The sequence below is a fragment of the Sceloporus occidentalis genome, unplaced genomic scaffold (assembly GCF_023333645.1).
Source record: "Sceloporus occidentalis isolate IW3139 unplaced genomic scaffold, rSceOcc1.0.p SCAF_3, whole genome shotgun sequence".
NCBI lineage: Eukaryota > Metazoa > Chordata > Lepidosauria > Squamata > Phrynosomatidae > Sceloporus > Sceloporus occidentalis.
In genome coordinates this window covers 57336329-57363134 of record NW_028316983.1, presented here as the reverse complement: position 1 = coordinate 57363134, position 26806 = coordinate 57336329, and the positions used below count along the sequence as shown (strand labels likewise).

The window sequence follows — 26806 nt, the reverse complement described above, 5'->3', positions numbered from 1 at the left end:
CTTTAGGGCTTCAATTCCTCTGAGGTCTTCAGAGAAAGGGTAGGATAAAGATATACTGCTTTATTTGGATTTCAGTGTTCTGTACTTGCAATCAGGAGTGAATATATATACATTTATTATATTGTGTGGTTGTTGCTGCTGTTGCTATATTTACACAATTAGCAGTTTACAATTTTTTTAAAAAAATTAACTAAAAACATACAAAAACTGAACATTAAAATAGGATTAAACTATCAAAATGATCTAAAACTACAATTTGTAATAGGAGGATATATTTTAAAAATGATTTAAAACTACACTTCAATAAAATAAAATAAAATGCTATTGAAAAGATAAAAAAAAACTTTTAAACAATTAAATCTAAAAAAGTTCAGCACTCTCATTCAATTCCTTAAAAACAAGCTATTTTAAGAGCCTGCAAGAACAGAGATCCTTGCCTGGTGATGGAATGACAGCAGGGAGGGAGCAATTCTGGCCTCCCTGGGAGCAGAGCTCCAGAGTCTAGAGGCCACTGAGAAGGCTCTCTCTCATATCTCCACTGCCATCCATGCTTATGATGGAGATGGAGAGAAGGACCTCTCCTGATGATTTCTAGGCCTGGGCAGGCTCACATAGAACACTGTCCACCAGATAGATTGGTTATTGTGTGCCTTCAAGTCATTTCTCACTTATGGCAACCCTAGGGAAACCTATCCTGGGGTTTTCTTGGCAAGAATTTTTCAGGGGGATTTGCCTTTATCTTCCTCTGAGGCTGAGAGAGTGTGATTTCCCCAAAGCTCACCCAATGGGTTTCCATGGCTGAACAGGGATTCAAACCAATTTCCCTAGTCACACTCCATTGCTTAAACCCCTACACCTACTGGCTCCCCAGACAGCCTGGGCCAAAGCCATATTGGACTTCATAGGTCATAACCAGCACTTTGAATTGTGCCTGGAAACAAACTGTAGCCTTTTTATCAGGGAAGTAGTATGGTCCCTGAACCTGCCCTGGTAAATACTGTGGTTGCAGCAATTTGTACTAGCTGAAGTCTAAAGGCAGCCCCCTATAGAGCATGTTACAGTAGTCCAAACAGGATGTAACTAAGACATGTGGATCTGACATCTCAAGGAATGGGCACAGTTGCTGCACAAGCTTTAAATATGACAAAGGTGTCCTGGACATCACAGATACCTGGGTCTTCAGGTTTAAAGCTGAGCCCAGGAGTATCCTAAACTTCAAGCCTTCATCTCCTGGAGCTGGGAGGCCACTACATGCTCTAGTACCTTGCCCATAAATGGTCTGTTAGGCTTGTTGCTGTTAACTGCCCTAAAGTCGACCTGTGGACGAGACATCTCCAAGATCCCATGTTCTTAGCCTCTTTGCTCAGGTCCTGCAAGCCCCGGCATGTGCTCTCCTTGATCGAGTTTAACCATCTGGCATGTGGTCTTCCTCTATTTCTGTTACCTTCCACCTTTCTTAGCATCATTGTCTTTTCTAATGATTCATTTTTCCTCATGATATGGCCAAAGTACAGCAGCCTCAAATTAGTCATCTTGGCTTCCAGAGAGAGTTCAGGCTGTTCTAGGCATTAGCTGATAATTATCCTTTATGGAAGGGTTACACATATGCATTTGTGTATGTATAACATTCAAATCCTCCATCTGCTTAAATGGCATCAGGGAAATGGAATACATCTGAATTAACTGACACAGTTGAATGATCTCCTACATACTATTAGCTCTCCAGGATGTGAAGAACACTTTAGCAATTTATGGACCAGACTCTATTTTCGAGTAATGGCAAAGATGAGAAGAAGAAAAATTGTGGAATGGACAGAAAGTGATCTGAGATCTGGTAGGTAGTTTTAGTCAGTGAAGGAGCAGTACAAATAATCAAAAATATTAGGTTCCTTTTTAATTTTATTCTCTTTATTTTATTTTTTCTTTCATAACCACAATATCAGTTTACAAAAAGAAGAGCTGCACAGATAAGAGTGTTCATGTCTTATTTTGCTTAACTTAAATTAACTTCTCTGGTGGGACAAATTAACAACAACACAGTCCTTGAGTGAGCCAACCAGAGAAGACATGGCAAGATAGTGCAACAGGTGTTTTAAATCCAAAATCTTACAAGGGGGAGATGTTTTGCAGACCATTTTCTTTCTATTTAGGAAGTCACCCTAGTTCTTTTTTTTTTAAATCTTCAACCAGCTTTTAAAACATTTGTCAAGTAGCTCACATTACTTGGAAAGGGAGTATTTTAAAATACTTAAAGGGGGAAAAAATCCCATTGAGACAAGGTAACAGACACCAAGGCAACACAAAGAGGCTTGGATCATAAGGTAACTTTATCACCATGTACATGGAAGTAGGGTTTCCTGTCTCCCCCCCCCCCCCCCTGCACTCCCAGCCACTCTACCTCACATATGAAAAGCTACCCTCCATTGCCCCAAAGAGCAACAAAGCTGGTTGTGAGACTGGAGGCAGGGGCCTGGGAGGGGGTGAGATGGGGGAAGGCAACTACTGGAAGTCTTCCCCCCATGAACTTCTTTAATTTATTTTAGGATCTAAGCCAAAGTCCAAAATTTCTTTTTAAAGGCACATACATATATCCTGTTATAGAAGGACCAGACACCTATTTCTTTAAAAGCCCATTGTGCCTACAATGTAAATCCCAGCTCAGTTCCCCTGATCCCAATCAAGGGTTTCTATTTGGTCTCGCTGACCCTTCTTCCCTTGAAACTGTTGGTCAAGATGCATTCCAGAACAAACCACTTATGGGTCTTAGAAGATGTTACAGCTGCTGTGATTTGCTGGCTTGAGAAAAGTTTCTTCTCTACAAAATCTAAATACTACAACAATCACAGCTGTAGATCTATCAAACTTCAATATTTTGGGAGAAGTGCATAGAATCAATCTTTAGCTGTCTTGAGTCTAATTTTTCCAACACACATCTGAATCTGACTGCAACTGGTCTTTCAAGTTTTCAGTTAACTGCTGTGGCTCACCTGAAGAAGTGCTGGATGTTGGTAATATGGAAGATGCTAGGTTAGCAGGATTTTCCCCTCTCCACCAGAGCTTTTTGGCCTGAGAATAGCAAGATAGTTGGACCACTGTTTGAAACTATAGTGCAGACACTCCCCACCAAAATGCAATCAAGTTTTTCAGCCAATAGCTGTTTCATTTTCATCACCTTGCCACAACATTGTTCCTCTTCAGAGGCATTTCTACCTCTCTTACCAATTTTGTGCAATTATAGAAGCACAGTGCAAACAAAATAACCACCCTAATCCCTAGGATTAAAGGTGATCATCAGGGTCTGTTTGGAGAGATGAAGGTGTTCCAGGACTCTATCAATTAAATCTTCAACTTACTGCTCCTTTGCTGGTAAATAATTTTTTTACCTTTTTTTCCTCTATCAGTTTTAGTCCATCCCCATATAGATTACAGATCCTTCCCCATCTCTCCTGCCCCACTGCACTGCCCTTAACCCATTTCCTACCTCCATCAGCTTTCTATGAACATAGCTTTTTCTTCTCTCCAAACACATGCCCATACCCTGTTGTACCACTTTTACAAGCCATTGTTAGAACATGGAGCATTCACTTCTTTACATTCCAGGAAGAGTCAAGAAGTACTGTATGCAACAAAATAAATAGTTCTAGCCAATTGCACTTCCTGCTCTGTAAGGGAGAAGACACAGGCTGCTGAGAGCCCTCTTGTCCACCCCAAAGGGAAGTGCAAATAGTTTGGACTATGCCGTTCTGTCTGAGCACAGAATCAGAACTGCAAGATCTCTCTGCATGTCTGTGCACTGATTATCTAAGGTCCCTTGGTGGCCTTGGTAGCAACTGGCTCTTCAGCTCAGTTTCATGCTCATAGCCACAGCCCGCTTGTAGACTTCAGTGACATTATCACAGTCTGTCAGAGAGAAGCAGCTATCCACCAAGGGAGTTTGGCACTGGGTTACTGTCCAACGGCGGAGCCGGCGAGCCCCCATCTCCCCCTCTGCCTCCTCTAACTGCAGCAGATCGTCTGCAGAGATGGCTGCACGCATAGGTGCTACTCCACTTGCTTGCAGTCGATCAGGCAAGTCCAGCTGGTCAAAGGACTCTGAAGAGAGAATACTATCCTCGCTCACAGCACTGGATGGACGATTACGGGAGGCCATCGGCATTTTGGGCAAGGTGATCTCTACAAAAGTGGAGAAGACCTTGGCAGGCACACCTTCAGACTCAGTGCTGCTAGAGGAGAACTTGCCATTGTGCTTCAAGATTCCTTTTCGTCTGGCATGAGCATCTCCAGAGGTGGGAGCAGATGAAGGATTGCCAGCAAAGGCACTGGCATCAAGATCCAGGTTTTTAGAGTCTAAGACCTCTGTGGATTCACTACGCTCTGGGGAAGAATAATAGCCAGACTCCCTCTTCTGAGGCTTCTTCAGGATTCCCTTCTTGGGCATGGGAGGGGTGGCTACAACACCTTCTACCTTGCAGGCTAAGGCTCTGGATGACAAGACACAAGCCAGGTCGATAGTAGATCCTGTATTCTCCTCATTCCATGAGTCAACAGGACCTGCTGTTGCTGGAGGAGGAGAAACTTGGGCCTTCTCACAGGAATTTCTCTTCTTCAAGATGCCTTTGGGTCTCTTCAGAATAGATTTGGATGGGTTCTCTGGAGGAGGGCCAGTCTCTTGCAGCACATGAGAGATGTCATTCTCCTTCTTTGACTTCTTTAGTGAGCGCTGTCTCTCCAGTGTGACACCTGGGATGTGTTGCTTGAAGAAGCAGCGTACCTTGGAGCCATTTTCAAAGAGAGGTCTAGAGGAACGGCGCAACCACTCTGCCACAGTGGCTAATGAAGACTCATTGTCATGTGAGGACTCCTGTTCCCCAATTGGCACCTTGTAGCCCCAGTTCACCCACCAGTGGCTGGCAATATCTTCAATGGTCGCTCGGCGTTCTGGGTTCACCATTAGCATCCATCGGATTAAGCCACAGGCATCTGGAAGACAAAGAAATCAATAGAAATGCTTTTATGGGTAGAGTTCTATTTAGGTCTTTCTTTGGGGGAATTTCAGTATTACAGTTGTTGTTGTTGTTGTTGTTGTTACATTTATATTCTTCCCTATATCATGGTATGCTGAATGGGTTCACTTTGATCATACTCTTTTAATATGATCACACTCTTTAAATATCTTAGGGGCTGCCACAAAGAAGTGGAGGGGGGGAGGTCAGTTTTTTGCTGCTCCAGAAAGCAGAACTAGGTCTAATGGTTTTTAAATTACAGGAGGGTAGATTTTGATTGAACATTAGAAAGAATAACTCATTCTTGACAGTGAAAGCAGTTCGCAGTGGAACTAATTGTCTAGAGATGTGGTGAGGTTTCCTTCTCTGGACATTTACAAAAAGAGGCTGGACAGCTACCTGCTGGAGAATCTCTAACTGGAGATCATGCATTGAGCAGGGGGTTAGACTTGATGGGCCACAGAGCCCTTTCCAACTCCATGAATCTGTGATTCTAAATTTAAAATAACCCCAATATAAACTTTAAAAAGCATATTAAACAAGTGAACAAGGTAAGGTCAAGACCACACCACCACCATCCATTTCATCTGGTGGCTTGTCTATGTAATGAAAATTTGAGGGTTGCAGCTGCAAATAGAAGTGCATACACTTAAAACCAGAGGTGAGGAATTTATGGCACTAAAGAACTTGATGCACTACAACTCCTATCTTCATAACTCCTGCCTATGCTGGCTGGGGCTGATGGGAGCTTGGAGCCTCTGCAGGCCTACAGCGTTCCTAGCCCTGACTTTAAAATGCTGAAGGTTCTACTAAATGCTTCATTGGGGAGATTGTCTACTCTCATGTCTACTTACCTGAAAGTTTGGTGGGTTCTCTGTAGTCCCCACTTGTGATTTGCTTGACCAGAGTCTTGTAATCATGACCATCAAAAGGCATCGCACCATGAATCAAAATATAGAGGAGCACACCAAGGGACCAGCTGTCAACCTGCAAAGACAGAAGAACTTTATTTGGAGATGCGCTTTCTTGTCACTTTTGTTTCTAGATCTTTCACTGGTATTAGCAACAAGTGAAGTCATGACAAGACCTCTCAAGCCATTGCTTTACCAAAAGTTTCTACACACACTTTATTCCCCTTGTCACCTGAGATGTTTAACAACATTATTAAATGCATTACAGATAATCAAGCTCATGATCTTATAGTAATTCTATGTTCAGTAGGAAAGGCTGAAATCTCAGATATGATGTCATGCAAGTAAAATACTTGTGGATGTAATTTGGTTAATACTGTCTTAGTCAACATTTAAGGAATTAAGCTCTTACCTCAGGTCCTTTGTAAGGCCTTCCATTGACTATTTCAGGGGATGCATAGAGGGGGCTCCCACAGAAAGTCTGCAGGAGCCGATCTTGCTGGAAGACATTGGAGAGGCCAAAATCTGCAATCTGGGGAGAGAAAATTGGTCAGTTAGTGTTGTCAGTGCAGAAGAAAGAAGTAGGGTGCATGTTTTAAAATTTAGATGGGAGACCTGCTTTCTAGTATGAAAACCTTCTAGTAAGGATTAATTCCAGGAGAAGCCCCTTACTTGTACAGAACTATTGTACCAGTGCTCACAGGTTGTTTCAACCTGTTCACCCTGGATCACATAATCATACCTTGCTTTTCTCTTCTCCAAGAAGTCTTTATATTTGAACAACAATTTGGCAACTAACTGGCTATGCATAAGGGCATGTTAATAGTATAAGTATACTTTAATTGCTATGCTTGTATTTTTATTTTTATGTTTTTTTCATTATTTTACATTGTTTAAAAGGAGCAGTCTTCTTTATGTGGTTTATTTATTTATAAATAATATCATCAGGTTTTTAGATATCTTATTGTAATTCATGTTGTGATTTGCCTTGGATCCCATGCCAGGTGGGATATAAATAAATAATAAATTCTTTGATTTGAAATCTGAACCCAGAGCTACAGGCTGGTGAACACCTTGGAGCAAGATTGTCCTTTGTCACCAGGAATGCAGTGAGGACAGACAGTTCCTTGCTTTTGTTTCTAGACGTTTGTATCAAAGCTTTCAGGCTTTCCACTTCCCTCTCACTGATTGTAGCCCTGTGCTTTTAACAAATGTATGATAAGCACAAAACAGGGCCAGCTTGTCCCAGCCAACAGCTACAGGGACAACACACTTTCACCTATGAAATGTTTGCCTGTTGGGCTCCTGTGTAGCTACCAAGCAGCTGCTCATGAAGCTCTAAAAGTACACCCAGTTCCTAAAGTGAAAGTAGAATACATTTGTTAAGCATGTACTAGACCTTTAAGGACTATCACACCCTTGTTTTACTCCTCTGCTTGTGCCACAGCCATAAGTATTTGCTGATACCACTGTTTTAATCCCTTTGTTTATGCAGCCTACAGCCAGTCAGATGAGCCAGAAGGTACAGAACATGCTTTCAGGTTTGTAGCTGTGGAACAGACTATTGTTCGGGCAAAACAAACTATGGCAGGGCTTTGTTAACTGAACAAAAATATGCACTGTGTTAAGAAGTGTCTGGTCATTCTTAAGAAAGAATAGGCTCTTCTGAATTCTGAAAAAGAGGCTTGTATTCTTTTTGGTTGTGACTCTGGCTTTCACAGTTTTCATGGGTTATGTCTTGCTTCCTTGTTCCTTATCTCTGTAAAGTCCAGGATGATCGAAGTGCAAGACAAACTCCCTGGTTTTGAGTAGTTTTCCTGGGACAGTGTTCTTCTGTCAGTTTGCCTTCTCACATTAGGAAAATGGGAATTGGTGGGTTCAGACCTCAAGGCTTTATTAGCTTCACCATCACCACCACCATGAAACCAAACACCACAGAGCAGAGATTGGGATAAAGTTGCTCTTGCTGTGTGCCTTCAAGTAATTTCTGATCTATCATGGGTTTTTTTCTTGCCATGTTCAGAAAAGGTTTGTCATTGCGTATCTGCAGTGAGAGAACATGATGTCCCCAAGGTCAGGTAGTGGGTTTCCATGGCCAGGCAAGGATTCAAACCTTCATCCCCTGGAGTCCTTAGTCCCACACTCAACTCACTACATGATGCTGACTCAACCATAATTACTCTACCATATCCTTAATCATGTGTTTGCAGATCAGTACAAGCCTTTTTTTCAGTATTACATTTTCAAACTACTGCAACATATGTCATCTGAGTAAGATATACTCCTCTACACTATGAGTAAACAACTTGGTCTAAATGCTAAGTTCCTTCTTTCTGCTGTCAGAGTAGTTCCCGCTAAGTAAACCAGCCCTTCAGCCAATCCTGCATGCTGCTGATGGGTCAGACTACAACCACCATCATCCCCAGCCATACTGGTTGAGATTATGACAATTATAGCCTATCATGTTTGGAGGATGCCAGGTAGGTCAACGCTGCAGTGTAATTTTTTTCTTTAGAAGGTCCCCAAGGAATACAAGGTACTAAAAGCATGTTACTAAATATCTAAATACAGTAATCCTCCTTGGGCAGTGGGGTTTGACTAAAGCATGATAAATTATTTGTAAACCTCAGACAGACAACTGAATTATTTGGTTTAATCAATTGTTTTCAAAAGGATTTTTTTATTCTATCTTGGAAACTACTGTTTCCTTTTATTTATTTTTTAAACAAGCCACATGAACTTTTCCTCTTGTATCTTATTCTGCCATGAGTCACCATTAGGATTAGCTCTTCATATTTGTATATTTAACAGGAGAGATAAGCTAGAATTTCTGGTAATCACAGGCTATTTTTACCTCCTTCCTTGTTGGAATATTCATGCAGAAACATATGGCCCTCCAGAGGTTGCTGGATTGCAACTCACACTAACTTTTAGCCAGCACAAGCAACAGTGAGGGATGATGGAAGCTGCAGCCCAACATCATCTGAAGGGCTACTACTGAACCATCTCAATAGCTGAAATGTCTTTTATCAAGATTCAGGTGGTAGAATTTTATTTATTTACATAACACATTTCTTTACTAGCCAGTAACCATTCACAAAACAGTTGAGTGTCTTCAGTAGAAGAGTAAGTTCTTTCTATTTCTCTCTCCAATATTTGGCCTTAACCCAGTCTTGTCTTTAGATGCATCTACATGTAGAAATAATGCAGTTTGAGACCACTTTGACTGCCATGGCTCCATCCTACAGAATCCTTGGATTTGTAGTTTGGTGAGGCACCAGCACCCTTTGGCAGAGAAAGCTAAAGACCTTATAAAACTACAAATCCCAGGATTCCATAGGACGGAGCTACAGCACTTAAAGTGGTGTCAAGCTGCATTATTTCTGTGTGCTGATGCTCCCTTTTCTGCTGACAAACTGAGCTGAACCCATAACAGTAAAGGCATCATACATGTTACAGATGTAAATCATCTGGCCCTCCAAATGTTGCTGGACTGTAAATAATAAATAATAATAAAAGTTTTATTTTTATACCGCCCTTCTTCAAATCAGGGCGGTGCACAACAAAGTTAAACAGTACAATATACATCAAAACAAATACAAGTCCCAGGATCCTTTGCCATTAGCTATGCTGGCTACCAATATTATTTGGCAGGCAGCCTGATTCCAAGCCATGTATTAGAGATTTAAAATCAGTCTTGCACTGAGCCCACAATGCCAAAGTAAAACACTGGTTACAGTGTACACTAGTTATGACATAGACTGGGGCTTTTTTTAGGGAGTTTTTTAAAGATTCTTTTTTATTACGAGATCTTCTGTTGTGCTTTTCTAATTCTGTATGTTTCATTATTACATGTAAGCAACCTCAGCTTTAAAGAAGCAAGGCCTTCACAGGGTGAAAAACTTGTAAACTCATTTTGTGTAACATGTTGATCAAGCTTTCAGGTTCCGCTCACCTTGATGTTACCATTTGCGTCCAGCAGTATGTTCTCAAGCTTCAGATCTCTGTGAACTATTCCATTCTGTTGGGAAAAATATAGCAAGTTAGTGGGCTTTTCTGGTAGAGGAAGGAAGTCAAGTCTCTCTAGAAGACTGTGGTTATTCATTCTGTCAAAGTACAGATATAGTAGCAACATGGTTAAAGGACTGTTTGCTTTTTGGTAGGGAAGGAACCTAAATGCCCTAAAGTCATCAGGTTCCATCCAATATTGGAAGCTAAGCAGGGTCAGCCCTGGTTAGAACTTGGGGAAGCGAAGCAGGGTCAGCCCTGGTTAGAATTTGGATGGGAGACCACCAATGAATACCAGGTGTTATAGGCTGTAGGATGAAAGCAAACAGGTGCTTTCCCACTTAGCAAAGGGCTTTAATATTCTTGATATGCAAATTGCATGCTGGATAGTCAAGGAGAATAATAAAGACAACTATGCAAAGATCATACTTCCGGGAGCTGAACAAAGACTGCATGGACTTTCTCCCTTTGAATGGTTCTTATGTTTAGTGAAACGAAGCTTATGCTTTGACAGTTTATGGCAGTTTCTTTGGTCACCAGGGTTTGGTGACATTGCAGGTAGAAGTAAAGGTGTTTCATCACATTCTCCTTACAGAAGAACACATTTGAGTTCTCTTCAGAGTGGCCCTGTCATTTTAAACAAAAGTGAAATTCAAGCCAGGATTCCTTACACTTTGTGACAGCTACAGGCATTTCCCTGAAGGTAGCGCTGAAGCTGATAATAACAGCACTGTGATGAAACTTCTTATGCAAACAGCTCAGAAGCTAAAACCACATGGTCAATTCCCATATTTTACCACTTAACTTTGGCACAGATGCGTAGGCCATAGTTTAGAGGTACTTTCTCCATCCATGCCTGGACAGGGTGGAGTATTTCAAGTATTACCTGAACTGCTCCATTATGTTCAGATATGGAAAATGTCTAACACCATGACTTTCAGTTTTCACTGCATTCTAGGAAGCTCTGAGGAGGGAATTCACCATTTCCATTAACATGAATCCTCTGGAAGCCAAGAATCTGTAAACTCAGTCTGCTTTATAACCATATGTGAAAGGTGTCAAAGATACTATATGGTGACCTCAGTATGCCACATATTTATATTCTCCACAATAAAATCTCAATCTAGGGATTCACTTCTGACACTGTGCAGTTACATCGAAAGAAAAAGACATGCTGAATCCTGCTTTTAAATAAATTAAAGTAACATTTGTGAATCCTGTCAGTGGAGAAATCTACCACCACCAGGAGCCATATACCACCAGGTTTTGGGGCATCTGTTCTTCATAACCCGCCAAGTGTCTTAAGTTACTCAATAAAGAGTATGCATATGTCCCAAGAGATTATTCTAGATAACTTTTCCATTGGCAGGATCTCCTGAGCATTCTAGAAGGAGCCCTCAGTATCAAATAGGCCACCAAATCCCACTCACCTTGTGACAGTAGTAGATGGCAGATACCACCTGCCTAAAGAAGTGCCGTGCTTCCTGCTCAGTGAGTCTCTGGCGCTCAGCAATGTAATCATAGAGATCCCCCTTGCTAGCATATTCCATCACAATAACAATCTTGCTGTTGTTTTCAAATACTGTAACAAACAAAGAGAAGGGGATGTCTCCATGTCAGACAAGACTGATGGCAAGCCTGTGGCCTTAGTTCCTATTCTGCCTCATGATTCTGCTTTTAGTGTGGGGCTCTACTGTACCACTCCAGTTCGCTACAGAACCATTACTGTTCAATGCTTTGCATGCCTCCATATGTAAGGCAAATGTAGGTCTCTTCTTCTTTTTAAAACACACACACACACATATATCACGAAGGCTTAACACTTGCTCTTTGAACAAAGCAATGCAAGTGATAACATTAGATTTAAATCTTGCACATTTTTACATCAAAGAACTGCCACAGGTTAGAACAGAAGCAAAGTGCAATTACAGTACAAGTAGAAGGTCCAACATTTGCTGGGACAATTGTCAGAAAGGGTTGGACACATCTTCCTAAATCATTACTGGTATTTATTTATATAAATGAACCAATGTACATGGCAATCCATCTTTGACTACAGTAATAGCTCAGATCAGAACTACAGTAGTATACTTTTCCTACCATTATTTTATCTGTTATACAAGTTCTCTGTGGATTATAATAGGAATTATGATCAATATCATACAGAATCCACTAACATTCAGACTTATGAAATGCACATCTTTCTGTTATATTGACATACAGGTTTTCCCCTCTCACCTATATTAATCTTTATAATGTTGCACTTCCCTCCCCTCCCCTAACAATAAAGATATAATACCATTAGGGAGGCTATTGCAGCAGACCTCATGTGTTGCTTTTCATAGTGCCATGGGGAAAAAAAGCAAGTGTAAAGAGTTCTTTATCCTCAACACTGGAAGTAATAGGATCTTGATGTTTTTAAGAGCATATGCTCCTAAAACACATTGTTTTGTACACATAATGAAAAGCTAAAAACAAGGAAGAAAGTATTAAAAAGTAGAGGGGAACTTTATTGCTCTAGAGCTGAATGCTATGGGTAAGTCACCCAGTTGTGCCTCAGGCTGAGGCTCCTGAGAACTACCACCTTACCACTTTGCAAAATTGTCCATTTTTGGTGAAGAATGACATTTAGGCCTGTTACAGACAGCCAAAATAAAGCTGCTTCGAGTCACTTTGGAGGTATGGTATTTCAATGATACATGCGTCCTAAGAGTCCAAAGGCCGCACCAAAGCCACGCTCCAGTCCTAAGGACTGGAGTGCAGCTTTGGTGAAGTTTCCAGACTCTTAGGACTCATGCATCATTGAAATACCATACCTCCAAAGTGACTCGACGCAGCTTTATTTTGGCTGTCTGTAACAGGCCTTACTTTTACATTAAGACTAAAGTGGCTAACATGGATGAAACGGCAGTTGCCAGTTGATTTGGAAGAAGATCTATGCAGGTTTTGTTCCCTCATGGGTTTGCCATTTGGTCTCCCAAATGAAAATTACTACAGCATTTCAATTCCAGACAGGATTTCAGGGGTAAGAAGTAAGTGAGGGGTGTAATTCAGTATAACAGAGTATTCAATATAACAGAAAGGTGTGCATTTTGTGGCATGTTTGCAACTTGTGCAATTCTTCATCCTTGAGCAGAAGTAAGGGAGTAGATTTCAGGTTTAAGTAGTAAAGTAAAATTTAGGGCTGGGGAATGCATGGCCCACTGATATCTATCTATCTGACTACATCTTCCTTCTTCCTTCACCATTGGACATGCTGCCTAGGGCTGATAAGTGGTGCATCTAAGAGCCAAACATTCCACAAATATTTTTCAAATATTTCCTCTGCAGTTTTATTGTACCAGCTATTTCTAACATCAGTTTGTGCAGAGACGCCAACTATGGTTCATTAATCCAGGGGCCAGTCAGCTTTCATTTTAAACATCTGTTTGGTTATTTATTATTTGTTAATCTCTTTTAGTTCCCACCCTTCCTCTAATGAGCTCAGATGAGTATAATGTGCTCTCATCTCCCACAAATTATACACACAACTATCCTGCAAGGTGTGCCAATTGACCGTTGGTGCACTTATTTGCTGGCAAGCAAAGGCAAGCCCTTTTTATTTAAACAGGACTTCAGCTTTTAACTGCTGGTGGCAAAATCTTTTAATGGATTGGTATTTTATGGGCTCAGGTTTACTGTATACACTCATGTACAAGCCTATAAATTTTTGTCAAAAATTGTCCTAAAAAACCCAGTGTCGGCTTATCCATGGGTCAATGTTCTAAGTACTGACCTTTATCTTATGAAAAAAGTAACCATTCCCCAACGAAAGGCAAATGTGTAATCTGTCCTGGAAGCACTGACTCCTCCCCCTTATCTATCCAGCCTTTAGTGTGAGCACAAACAGTTTTGCCTGCTGAAATCTGGTAAGTTCTTTGGCACTGTTTTTCTTTGCTTCCTCCTTTAGATCCTTTATTACATGCCTGTACCTCAACCTATTTATGGGTCATATCAAAATTGATAATTTTGGCGCCCAAGCCTGCCCTTGACTTATACATGAGGTTGATTTATAATTTATAGTCAAGTATATACAGTTGTTTGTGGAGGTCTAACACCAAAATTATACCACTACAGGTAAACAATATATCATACCAGTACAATCAAACATAAAAGGAATCCTTACCTTCATGAACAGCAATGACATGGGGGTGATTGAGGGAAGACATTATTTCTATTTCTCTCCGGATATGGATAAGGTCCTGCTCATCCTTTATTTTATCTTTCCGGATAGACTTGATAGCAACCTGGAAATTGAAAGGACCAAGAAGATTAGCAGTGGGATAATCTCCTCCCTTGCTCATGAAATCATACTAGTGCCTTCAGGACTGGGAGTAGAACAACTATGCTCAATCTGTAGAATGAATGAGATCGCAAATTAATTTCAGCTAAGAAATGGGGGAGCAAACTCTCAAAATAAAGCAGTATCAAAATTACAGAATGCAGGCTGTGATTAGTAGTTATTGCTGATGTTAGAACCAAAGTGCTGTCAATGTGTGTGGAAGCACTAGCCACTCTGTATTTTTTGATATTGATTTGGAATTGGTTCAGTACACAAAAAAATCACTTTTAAATTACAAGATGAAGTAATGCAGAATCTGATCTACTAACTACACAGACAATCCCTTAACAAACACTGTGGTTTGAGGCTAGTTTGACATCTTGACCTCAACCATCTCCCCTTCCCCATTATAAATTATGTTTAATTAGAGTAAAGAATAATTTTCTCTTATTCTTTTAAGATTAAGCATGCATCTGCTTTATTATTTTTAGAATAAGCAGATTCACACTTGCTTAGTATGTATTTTTTTGTGTTCTGATGTGTGCATGTGACTTATAAGGTTAATAGTTTCATCTTGTGCAATTAAAACAGTTCAGTTATCCCACAGTATTTGGCTGAAACTAAATCACTCCAAATTGGTTACAAGAAAAGGTTGGCATTGAAAGAGAAGCCATCAAATTCAGGTAATGCTCCCCCTTCTAAAAAAGCAGTGGGTAGTAAAATGGAACTTCCCCCAAATTCAACCAGCTGGCCAAAATGGTAGATATGTGAACCGGCAGGAGCAAACTTTCCAAAGTTTGCTCAGATTTCTTTATTATGAAAATTCCTCTACAAGGAAATGAAGGGGAGGAGAGGGAAAGTGAGAGCACCAGAGAATAGATGCAGTTAATCCCTTTTCAAAGGGACTGCAGAGACAATGTGCTCCTTGGATTGAATTTACAACAGAATCCGGCACAACCTCGTTTCTTCTATCGTACAAGAATGCGGAACAGCATTAATCCTGTAAAAGGATCCGGGAGGACACATAATACTAAGTCTCCCAGCAACAACAAGGAAAGGGAGGCCTCCCCATGCATCCCAAAAGCAGGGAAGAGTTAGAGCTCTTTCATCCACCCAATAGCCATTAACTTACAATTCCCTCTTGCTAAGAATAGGTAGGAGGAGGCACGAGGCATTGAGCAATCTCAAAAGGCGGTACTATAAGTTATTCTCTATTTTCCCCAGTATACCTACACTAGGAGTCCCTAGAAATTATGACATTTTTGAGATAGTTTGCTTACTAGTAGGAATATTAGCCTGGGATTCTGAGAAAGCACTAAGGCCAGTGTTTTCCATCCTATTAAAGCAGGGGTAAGTAATTTGTGGCCAGAGTGGCTCAGCATTCTTTACTACTGACTATGCCAGCTAGGGCTGATAGAAATTGTAGTCCAACAATATCTTTTCTGAACCTGGTATCAAAGGAAGTGTGATTTTGGCAAATATATAACCATCCATTTACACAGAAGGAATTCCATTAAATTCAGTGAGGTCATAGGCAAAATTATCGATAGTTGCTTGGCCCAAGCTATTGGTAAGAAATAGTTACACTCTCTTCATGATGTAATGGTCAAAAAACTATGGTAAAAGGTTAAGAGTATTTTCAGAGGGGGAACCCCCCCCCAGAAGTGTTGAAGGAAGTAACTAGTTTATTATTTACCCCTTCATGCAGATGGCTCCCCCATGCACAGTGTCACTGGAAATATTACTACAGCTTCCTTTCCCCCTTCGGCCTGGCCTTGAAGTCAAGAACTGCATCTCCAAAGATAACCCAAGCAGACCCAGATATCATCATGAGTCAAATCTTCCAACAAAATGTCCAGAGGGATTGAAAGCAAGCTCTTCCTTTCTTCCTCTCCTATAGCCACTAGGACCTAAAGGAAAACAAATGGCAGAAGTGATGGGAAATGCCTACAACCTTCTAGCCATCAGTTTAAACTTAAACCAGATTTGTCCCAGAAACCAGCATAGAAGTCAATCACTTTTGCAAGCAGAGAGCAGCATTCCTAACTCTGAGAATTATCGTCAGAAGGCAGGGCATCCCAGCCATTAAATCCAAGCCAGACAATTAGGAAGTGGAAAGAACAGCAAAGCACACATAAACTATCACTTTCAGTAGGTGGCCTTTGTGCTATGTTCAGGGAGTTAATTTTTAACCCTTTCTATCTCAATACCTGACCCCCTGGTGTACCTTTTGGAATGTGCATAATTGCTGTTGGGACAATATTGCAGCCTTTTCTACAGAACAGGCCAGTCTATCTTCTGCCCACTTCTAAAGGTGCCCTCATCCACCCCACCTCCTGTGTGCCCCCTCTGAACTCTGTGCTATGAATCCTTGTGTTGTTCCACGTTTCACTGACCAGAGGCATGTGTCTGGAATGCCTGGCATCTGGCCCTGGCCTCAGTTGCCCCGAAGACCTGGGCAGCAGCACTGCAAGAACCAGGCAGAGTAGATGTTGTTGAAGAAGAACCACTGAACCCTCCCTCAGTCCCAGAAAACAAAGCCACTTTCCAACAATAAAGGGGTGACAATTTGGAGCCTTGGGAGCTACTTGGGAGCATAAGGAATCACTATGTTTTGAATGGACAAGTGTTACGTGAGCAGCTAGTAGCAGAGCATGGTATTGCAACTCCCATAATCCCAGCACCAGCAGCATGGCTACTGATATATGCCCAATTTAACTCTCTCTTCACTTTCAAAAAGAGCAAGATTAAACACACCATATTTACACTGAAGTAACACAGATGGCCATAACTACCCCTTTGGAAACAAATTTACTCAAGTACATCTTAAAACATACAGATATTATATAATACACAGACTGTGTGTGTTGTATGCCTGCTTCTGTAGTGCAAGGACGTACTATCTTGGTTTTCTGTAAACTCAGTCTTATTTTATTTTTGTTTTTCAAATTTGCAACACTGGAAGCTGATACTGAACAAACTGAAGAGCAAACATTTCTAGTTGCCATCCTCCACTTGGTAATGTCCAGAAGTGCTGGACCACAACTTCTATCATCCACAGGAACTATAATGAAAACATCTGAAGGTCACAATGTTGAGGGCACCATACTAAATTATATTCTTAAAATTAGAACTTTATCCAAAATGTTTTTGAAATGAGACAGGATAACTGTTCATGAAAATATACAGTTATTTGTGGACAGTTTAATAATGCTAAAATAATAACATTCCGAGTTTTTTGTGACTACTTGTTCTCTACCATATGGCCTTTAACTTGCTGTTCCATCCATATGCTGCTATGCTCTCTTCCCTTCCTTGTCCGCCTGACAATTTAGGGATATGTTCCTACGGAAACTTAGAAACATGGCTGAAGATAAACTAATACATATCGAAGGAGTACAAAACCAAGCTATATCGTTTCGGTTTCAATGTTCTCCACTAAGCCTGCCACTGGATAGATGGACAGGCAGGTACTGAGGCTGACCCTAATGCACCCTAGCAATGAGGTGAAGAGATCAGGTCAGGGGTCTGTAGCCCCCTGACCCTTTCCTAACAGTTCAGTTCTTGAAGGGAGTGTCTGGAGGCACACAAGTGCCTATTTGATTGTGAGAATCACATCCCTTTTCAACTAGACACCAGTTAGATGAGGCATACATTTTGCAACGTCAGCCTTACCACTTCGTACAGTGAATGATGACTGTAGACGGGACAATGCACACCACCAGCCAACTCCACTTGATAAGTTATAATTTGGCTTTCAGGCTTGTTCCAAATCTGGTTTTAATTATGGTTTTGGTGAGAAAGAGATCTCTGACAAGTAATGAAAACCCGCCAGGTGCTTCAAAACCAGTTCCAGATTCGGCACACTGCCCTCTCCTTCACAAAGTATGGATTATATCCTTCTCTCATGGAGGCCAGTGTTCTCTTAATACTATTTTTTGTTTTGTTTTATAAGCAATATGGAGGGGAGAGTTCCCATTTTGGGGAGCAAAACCCCTCCTCCCCCTTTCTGTATGCAGAGCACAAGCCCTGAAGGACATATGCCCTGTTTTGCTAGCAAAGATGATAGAAATTCTGGCTTCCTGTTTGATTTGGCTGAGAACCAAAAACTAAAAGCCCCACTCCCGCTTATAGGTAGAAGTAGGATGGCAAACAGGTGCAGAAACCAATTAGCCTCCTCACTTCAGCCAGCCTGTAGTTTTCATATGAAACTTCTGACAGACCAACATGCCACGCATAATCTCTGCTTAAGCAAATAAACTAAAAGTTTCATTACGCCAGGTAACAACTTTGGGAGCAAATAAATGCACACATATGAAGTTGGAAAGTCAGGGTAGACAATTTCAGTTTCAGAAAGGTACACATATAAAAGCTGTTTGGTTTCTGAAACCACAGCACCTATGGTGTGAGAGCAGTTCATTTTGTATGTGTATCTCTGTAGCTGACACAGTAAATACAGGATTTATTTCCTTTAATCAACAGTGTTGCTAGCCAGGTTTGTTTGGATTCAGTTTAGAGACTGAGTAGACCTAGCTGTAAAGAAAAGCAGTTGACTCACTGCAGTGTACCCATTTGGACTTAGACAACTTTGGATAAATAAGGGCTGTTACAACAAGAATTGTATTTACAACCCCGTTGGATTGCAGCTCATAAGTCCTCAGTGCTGGTTAGGCTTGATGGGGGTTGCAGTCCAACATCTGGAGGGCCACAATCTACCTACCCTGTTGTTCAGGTATGGACACTGGTATGGCCCATATACTAGCAACAGAACCTGGTGTTTTCTCTACCCAAAGGCACCAGTTCCCACAAAGATTTTGCTTACCTGGCACCAAGCTGCAATTTGCATTTAATATTTCATTGAAAAGAGGAGCTGCACTATTTAGTTATTACTATTCAGCAGACAATGCTAGTATTTACCAAGACGTAATTTGTACATCAGTACCAAATAATCATAGTTGGTGTAAGTTTCTTGTTGTAGTGTACCTTCAAATAATTTCACTGTATGTTAATGTAACATTTCTAAATAGCCAGACCCTGGCCTGGTCTGCAGAAGTATATTGTGTTCCTTCACCAGGGGAATTGGTTGGCACTCAAAAACCTGGGACCCAGGTCCACAAAGTTCACATCTGCATAAAACAGCAGAGATGTAGAATAGACCCAGGATCTTGGGAGCTCATGGGCCCAAGTCTAGCAACTCTCTTGCTCTTTGTGGATTTGGTTTTCTGGAAGGCCTAAACACAACAAAAATATGACTATATTCTGGCAAGGGGCCCCAAAGCTTTTATCTGATCCTCAAGGAAATCTATGACCCAGAAAAGATTAAGAGTGATGGCTCTAAACCAGTGGATCTCAAACTTTGGCCTACAGATGTTTTGGATGTCAACGCCCAGAATCCCTGATCACTGGCCATGATGAGCAGTGCTCTGGGGCATTGAAGTGTAAAACAAAAGGAGTGTCAAAGGTTGACACTTGCACTTTCTGGTATTTGGAGGATTGTGTTTCTATTATATTTGATTTACTTAAATTAGTGCTTGGGAAAATTTGTAGAACAAATATCATTAAATAAAAACCCATAACTTAAATTGAATTCAGCAAATTTACGTGAATTCGAACCGACTTCCCATTGCCTGAAAATAGCTTGCCGTTGCCTGAAATTGCATGTGGTAGTCTATCATGCAATAACGTGAAACCCTATGATTGCGTTCGGATTGCCATTGGATTATACTTCAAATTTCCCTTGTCTGATAAACTCCAAAGGCATTTGTGATGGTTGGAAGGATGTGGCAGGGCAAGATAGAATATAGCTCCTAGTCTTTTATTTGCAACATTCTTAAAATGCAGTGGGCAAGTCTTATACAGATTGCATTAGCTTAAACTGGACATGGTGCAAAAAGAGATGTGAAGTCGCACCACAGGCTACATGGCTACCTGCAATTTTATTTATTTATTTTTTTACAATTTCAAGCCACTCAAAACTGCACAGGGAAAGGCCAAATACATGATTGTGATAATGTTTATTCTCCCCTGCAAGAATAACCAAGTCAACATGCAAATTCCCCCTTTCACAAGGAAACAAAACCTGCCACTTCAGTCAGCATGACTGGGAGCTGTTTATCCACCACCCACATCAACACTGTGTGGAGATGTGCCAAGGCTACCAAATTATTTATTCCCACACTGGTGTGCTTTGCCAAGACCTTGCATATAGGCACCTATGTGGGTTTCTGGAGAGATCACTGCCATCATGCTGCAGGCTTCTGGCAAACCACTTCTCTCAAGATGATTATATCAAAAGCCAGAAAAACACTGCTTGCAGTTTGAGGGCAAATTGAAAATGTGATTAGGCACCTCAGTGACTGCTGGAAATTTTAATTTAGAATTAAATAAGCAGGGCCAAAACAAAGCGATTGAGGTTAGGTTTTAGGTGCGTGTGTGTGCCTATTCTGATTTTCTTTTCTGCAATCCCCTTTTCTCCACCCTGTACAAGGCCAGCCAATGAGTGCTGACTTGCCTGCATCTCAAGGGAGGCCAGCCACAAAGGCAAACAGTGGCACAGACAGGCAACTCATGTCAGATCAATAAAAGCAAAGGCGTTGGAGCTGGGGGAGGGCAGCAGGGAGAAATAAATATAGCTGCAGAGAATTGGCTCGCTTTGTCCTCTGTTTTCAAGGAGAGGAAGGGAAGCTTCTGCCAAAAGGGGCCTTATAACCCATTGGCCCTCCCATTTTAAAAAGGAAATCTGCAGCCACAAACTCAGGCTGCATCCACACAATACATGTGGCAAGCTTTCAAAGCTCTACTGGCTTCATCATCAGACAAAGGTGTTAAGAATCACACAGGGGGAGGGGGATGTGATAAATGACGAGATTAGTCCCAAGCCTGCATTTTGTCAAGATGCAGCTGTTCTCAAAGCGCCTTCTCTACACATTCATCCACACTGCAGAAACAATCTAGTTTGACACTACTTTATCTGCCATGGCTTAATGCTATGGAATTGTGTGAACTGCAGTTTGTGGTGGCAGCAGAGAAAAGGATTATTTCTGCAGCATGGATGCAGCTTCAGTCAATAAGGGGAAAAAACCCAAACACACCCCAGTGGATTTGCCACCATCAGCAAAGAGACCAAGTCATCCTGGCAAGAAAGCTGAAAAGTTTACCACCTTGGCAGAGAGATAATTATCTTTAATCCCCATTACTTTTCCTCCTCAGCCAGAATGATTCACAGCAAGCTAGAGAACATTTGCAAGGCCACCTTAACCTGCACAGGCCTGTCTGTATCTGAGCTAACTTTAACTCAGATTTAGACGATTTCACTTTGCAGCCTCTTGGCAGTTTGCATCGCCACAAAAGGCTGCATTCGCACTGCAGAAATAATCCAGGGTGACTGCACTATAAATGCCATGGTTCCATGATATGGAAACCTGGGAATTGTAGTTTGTTGTGGCACCTGAGCTCTCTGACAGAGAAGGCTAATTGTCACACAAAAACACAATTCCCAGAGTCCCACACCACTGAACCATGGCAGTTAAAGTGGAGTCAAACTGCAGTGTGGATGCACATGTGTGTGTTTGTGTGGTGAAGGGGCCCCGTTGCCAAGTTGCGGCAGATGCACAAGAAATAAGAGCAGCCAGAACCAGGGATCTCTGTCACACAAAGAACTGATCTAGCTCTTCTCACCTTTCTATATCTTTCCAGCACTATCCTATGCTGCACTCATCAGAAATAACCCCCATTATTTCCAGTGGGATGTATAGTGGGACCTTGTTATTAACTGGGGTTTGGTTCCAGGGTTCCCCATCAATAACAAAATCTGTGGATGCTCAAGCCCCATTAAATATAATGGCAGAGCAAAATGGTGGTCCTTATATAAAATGGAAAATCAAGGTTTGCTATTTGGAATGTATGCTTATTTTCAAGCCATGGATGCTTGAATCCATGGATAAAAAATCTGTGGATAAGAAGTGCAGGCTGCATTCCCAGGTAAGGATGTACAGGGTCGCAGTCGTTTTGGGATGGCCATGCAGTGCACCTTTCCTTAGGGAAAACAGTGGGACCAACTTTAAATTCAACCTATACAGGTCTGTGTTGTTAAACCCCAGGTTTGGGACAACAGGACTAGAGAGGGATCCTTTTGGCAGCCTGACTTCCGCGACCTCTCTGACCCACAGATTAGCTAAGGCACTTTTGCAACCTTGTCATGATTCCCTCCTTGCAGAGAGGTAGGACAATTATTGTTCTGTATCATTAAGTATGATCAACTTTCATTATGCAATAAACATCCCAAATCCACCAAACAGTGATACTTTTATGGGGCCAGGTAAAATACACAATATACACGTTGCAAGTTTTTGAAGCTCCACTGGCTTCTGTTAAGTATCATATAGGAGGGGGCAAAAAATGAAAGAATGAGGATATTAGTCCTATTCTGTCATTTTTTGCTCCTGTAGTTCTATCTAGATAGCCCAGAGCTGTGGCTGCCTTTGCAAGGGAATCCCCTCCTTCCCACATCTCCCTCCACACATCCACACTTGTCCGCCTACGAAACATACAACAGTCCACCCTTCTGTCCAGTTCCAGACAGTCCACTCCGTATTCCTCAGATGCAACTCCCAAGGCAGACAGACACACACCGCTGTTGTCACTGTGTGCCTTTAGGTTGCTTTGGACCTATGGAGACCCAAAGGCAGTGAAGCCATCATGGGGTTTTCTTGGCAAGATGTGTTCAGAGGGGCTTCGCCATGGCCATCCTCTGAGGCTGAGAGAGTGTGATTTGGCCAAGGCCACCCAGTGGGTTTCCAGGGCCAAGCTGGGATTCGAACCCTGGTCTCCAGAGTCGTAGTCCAACATTCAAACCACAGGCGCTGGCTCTCATGCACACACAGGTTATTATTATGATCTCTAACCAAGGTTTGGTCAAAATATGGCTTTTGGGGCTCTGTCTGGCCGCCAACCCATCTCTCTCTGTCTCTGCCTCTCTTTCTGCCTTTGCCAGGCCTTAGGATATACTGGGAGGCTGCCGCATGGAGCCAGGCGGAGGGGTTGGATTGCTGGACTCTAGTGGGGACCTGGGTTCAAATCCAGACTAGGCCCTGGAGCCCCCCTGACTGACCTTGTGCAAGTCACACTCTCTCAGCCTCAGAGGAGGGCAAAGCCCCTGGGAAGAGGTTTGCCAAGAAAACCCCATGGATCCAACAACAAGGGGGCCAGGTGTCACTCCTCACTGCCGGAGAGGAGAAAGCTCCGCCAAAGTGGCGCATTCGAGACAAGTGCAGAAGCTGACCGAAGGAAAGCTCCGAGACATCCATGCTCCTTGGTTCACTCCAAAGGGAGGAGGTTTTGGAAGCCCTCCTGGACACAAGGCTGAAATGGAGGCCATGTCCTGGGGAAAGGAGCCTGGGAATGGAGGAGGTGTGCCGGGGAAGGCTGCTGCTGCTGAGCGGGGTCTGCTTACCATCTTCCCGGAGCGCTCCCTGGCCTTCTTGACCTTCCCGTAGGTGCCTTTGCCCAGCGTCTCCAGGAACTCGTAGTGCCGGCGGAGGTTGTGCTTGTGGTAGTGCCGCTTCACCGCCTGGCGCTTCGCCGGAGAAGAGGAAGAGGAGCAGGAGGAGGAAGAAGGGGCCACGCGCTCCATGATCATCGCAGCAGCAGCAGCAGCAGCAGCAGCATCCGCCGCGCTCTGTCTGCCTCCGCTGCTCAGCCCCAGCAGCAGCCACAATAAAGGCTCCCAACCTGCTGCCAGCTCCCACCGGGACCCGCCCCCCGGCCCTCATTGGCTGACACGCCCCACGTGGCCCCTGAACAATTTGCAAGGTGTCCATCTGGGGAAAGGCTTCAATGGTCACTCTCCTGATTTCCTTCTCACTTCCATTCCATTCATTCATTGGTCATTCTTTTTATTTATTATTATTATTATTTATTTATTTTCATTCTTTTTATCTATTGTTCATTTTATTTATTTATTTATTATTCCTTTTCTTTTTCAGTTCCATTATTTTTCTTTATTGTTCATTATTTGTATTTATTTTTCAGTTCCATTATTTTTAGGCTCCAAACCTGGGTGGGGGGGGAAGGAGGGGTCAAGGTGGCCAGCTGTCCTCCTTTTCCAGGACCTGCCCTCCATTTCTAACCGTCTGTCCAGGAGTCATTCGAAACAGTCCTCCATTTGGAGTCTGACTAAGGCACATGGATTTATATTTTAATCCTAACAATCCTCTTTGCATTTCCCTCCAGACTGACCAGAAGTCCTCACCGTAAAATGGAGGACCTTTAAGCAAAATGGAGGACATGACCCAACAAAAGCTGCGAACACTCCTATAAAGATAAATCCATGCTTCTTCTTAGTCAGAGTCCAAATGGAGGACATTTTGGAATCCTGAGATGGAGGACATGTCCTGGAAAAGGAGGACATTTGGTCACCCTGCCCCAAAACCATGTGAACTGAGAACAACCCAAATGCAGGCTTGGGATTAACACTGTCATAACTCTTCTTTTTCCTTCTCTATCATGTTTAACATCTTTGCCTGGCAAAGAAGCCAGTGAAGCTTCGAAAGCTTGCAATGTGCATTTTGTTCGTCTTGGTTGCCCCACTAAAAGCATCATTGTTTGGGGATTTTGGATGCTATTGTACTTTGCCAAATGAACAACACACAAACCCTGGATCTATCCCTTTTGCAACTGTGGTTGCTGATGGGTTTCGCATTCCTCCTGGAAGCTTTTGTTCTTCTGAATAGGCAGCAGGGCTCCGCATCTCATCTGGGGTTATCCCACTCTCTAGTAAGAAAGAAGGAGAGAAGAGTAACCGAATGGGGTTCTGAATGCAATCAGAAAGCCAATAGAGTTTCACACAAGAGTCATACAGAGGTGCTAACACTTTGTGGTTACGGTGCTACACAAAAATTGTTGTTAATAATAAGAGGATTAGGTGGGAAATTCTATGGAAACTCTATGGTGTGATTTCCAAACAGACACTTCTAATATCTACGTTGCAAGAAATATGCAATTTATACGGATTTGAAAGAAGATTTCCCACGTCTGACCAAAGGAGCAGCAGTCCACAAACGCCGACACCAAATAAATCCGGTCTGTTTTTAAGTTGTCTCAAAATTGTGTTGTGTTTGTTATAACAGATTAATAAACAAACCCACCTGGGAATGTTTCACAACTTCTTATGCGTATCCAACTGATACCAATGGAAAGGATGACTAAATAAGGTTTACATTTGTAGCATGCTTAAGGAACTTGTATTGCTTTCTGCAAGACTTCTTCTCAGAGAACAGATTGAGGATCATGTAATAATATCTTTAACCACTAAGGCACTATTCCCAATGAATTTTATTTGTTTGATTTAATTAGAGTATTCATACCCCACTTTTCAGCCCCAAGGCTTGCAGAACGCTTTACAGACTGTTAAATTGACAGTTCCCTGCCCTCAGGCTTATAGTCCAAAAATGCAGTCACCTTTCCCAACATGGCACTTTCCTGAAGCGTTGGACTACAACTGCCATTGCATGAAGCGATGGGAGTTGCTGTCCAATGCATTTGGAGAGATCTGATCCAGACACATTGGACAGTGTGTATATATATATATATAAAATTAAGATTACCATTGTATTTTGAATAACAACCAAAAGGCATAGACTAAGGAATCATATAAAAGCTACTAGTGAAGCTCTTTGTTTCTACAAGGACCTAAAGCAAGTTGTCGTTAAGTACAAAAATTCCCCATGTACGCTTCCTCAAAAGTAATTCCCACTGCGTTCGGGGAGCATAGAACTGCAGTATTAATATTTGAATTGCCCTGTAGTCATAGGATGTTTTCTTTTGTCTTGATAAAATCTAGCTGCGTTAAACAGACCATATATATATATATATATATATATATATATATATATATATCATAAAAGTATGTTCTATTTCAAAATTAAGTTATTCCATGGGAGGGTAATACTCCAAAGCTCTAGTTTTGCACTCTCTTTCTCTCTCTCTGTAGTAGAAGTGTTCCTTCCTGTTATCTTTATTTGTGCCTTGGGGATTGCATACATGTCTTAGAAAATCCAGATCCTTTTTAAAAAGTCACAAGGTTGCAATCCCCCCTTCCACCACCCCCCTCTCAGGTTTCTATGTGTAAGAATAGCTGGATTGACTGCCACATTGTAGTTTCAGATCTTGAAGAGGAAAGTTCCAAGATCAGTCAAAACAAAAGCTTCAGCGTGACTTTGGCATGTGAGATCATCGCATTGATTGAAGAAAAAGATAACTCCAGGGTTACTCATCCAGACCTGGATTTTCCCAGAACTTCAAAGGACTCCGGCAGGAGCAAAACATACCACAGGAGCGTGCTAATACAATCAGAGCAGATCAAATCTGTCTGGACATAAGGCTTCAGCCAAACACGAATCCGATTAATTCAGTGTCTGATAGGGTTTGAATAAGGTCAGTAGGAGCTTCTTATATCTCCCACCAATGATTTACTTTTATTTATTTCAGCCTGGATTTGGCATGATGGTGATACTTACATGACAGAACTTATATATATATGTAGATAATATTATCTTCATCCATTG

The 26806-nt window shown here is 41.9% G+C and overlaps 1 protein-coding gene across 1 annotated transcript; it reads right to left on the bottom strand.

Annotated features, from left to right (window-relative positions):
- Window positions 1-2388: 2388 nt before the first annotated feature.
- LOC149315982 (NUAK family SNF1-like kinase 2) lies at window positions 2389-23874 on the bottom strand. The gene is made up of 7 exons (XM_089514528.1): window positions 23695-23874; window positions 14088-14208; window positions 11353-11504; window positions 9870-9935; window positions 6327-6446; window positions 5858-5990; window positions 2389-4980 (listed from the first exon to the last, which is right to left on the bottom strand). The coding sequence occupies exons 1-7, from the start codon at window positions 23872-23874 to the stop codon at window positions 3839-3841; spliced, it is 1914 nt and encodes a 637-aa protein (XP_089370654.1). The 3' UTR covers window positions 2389-3838.
- Between the last annotated feature and the right edge of the window lie 2932 nt (window positions 23875-26806).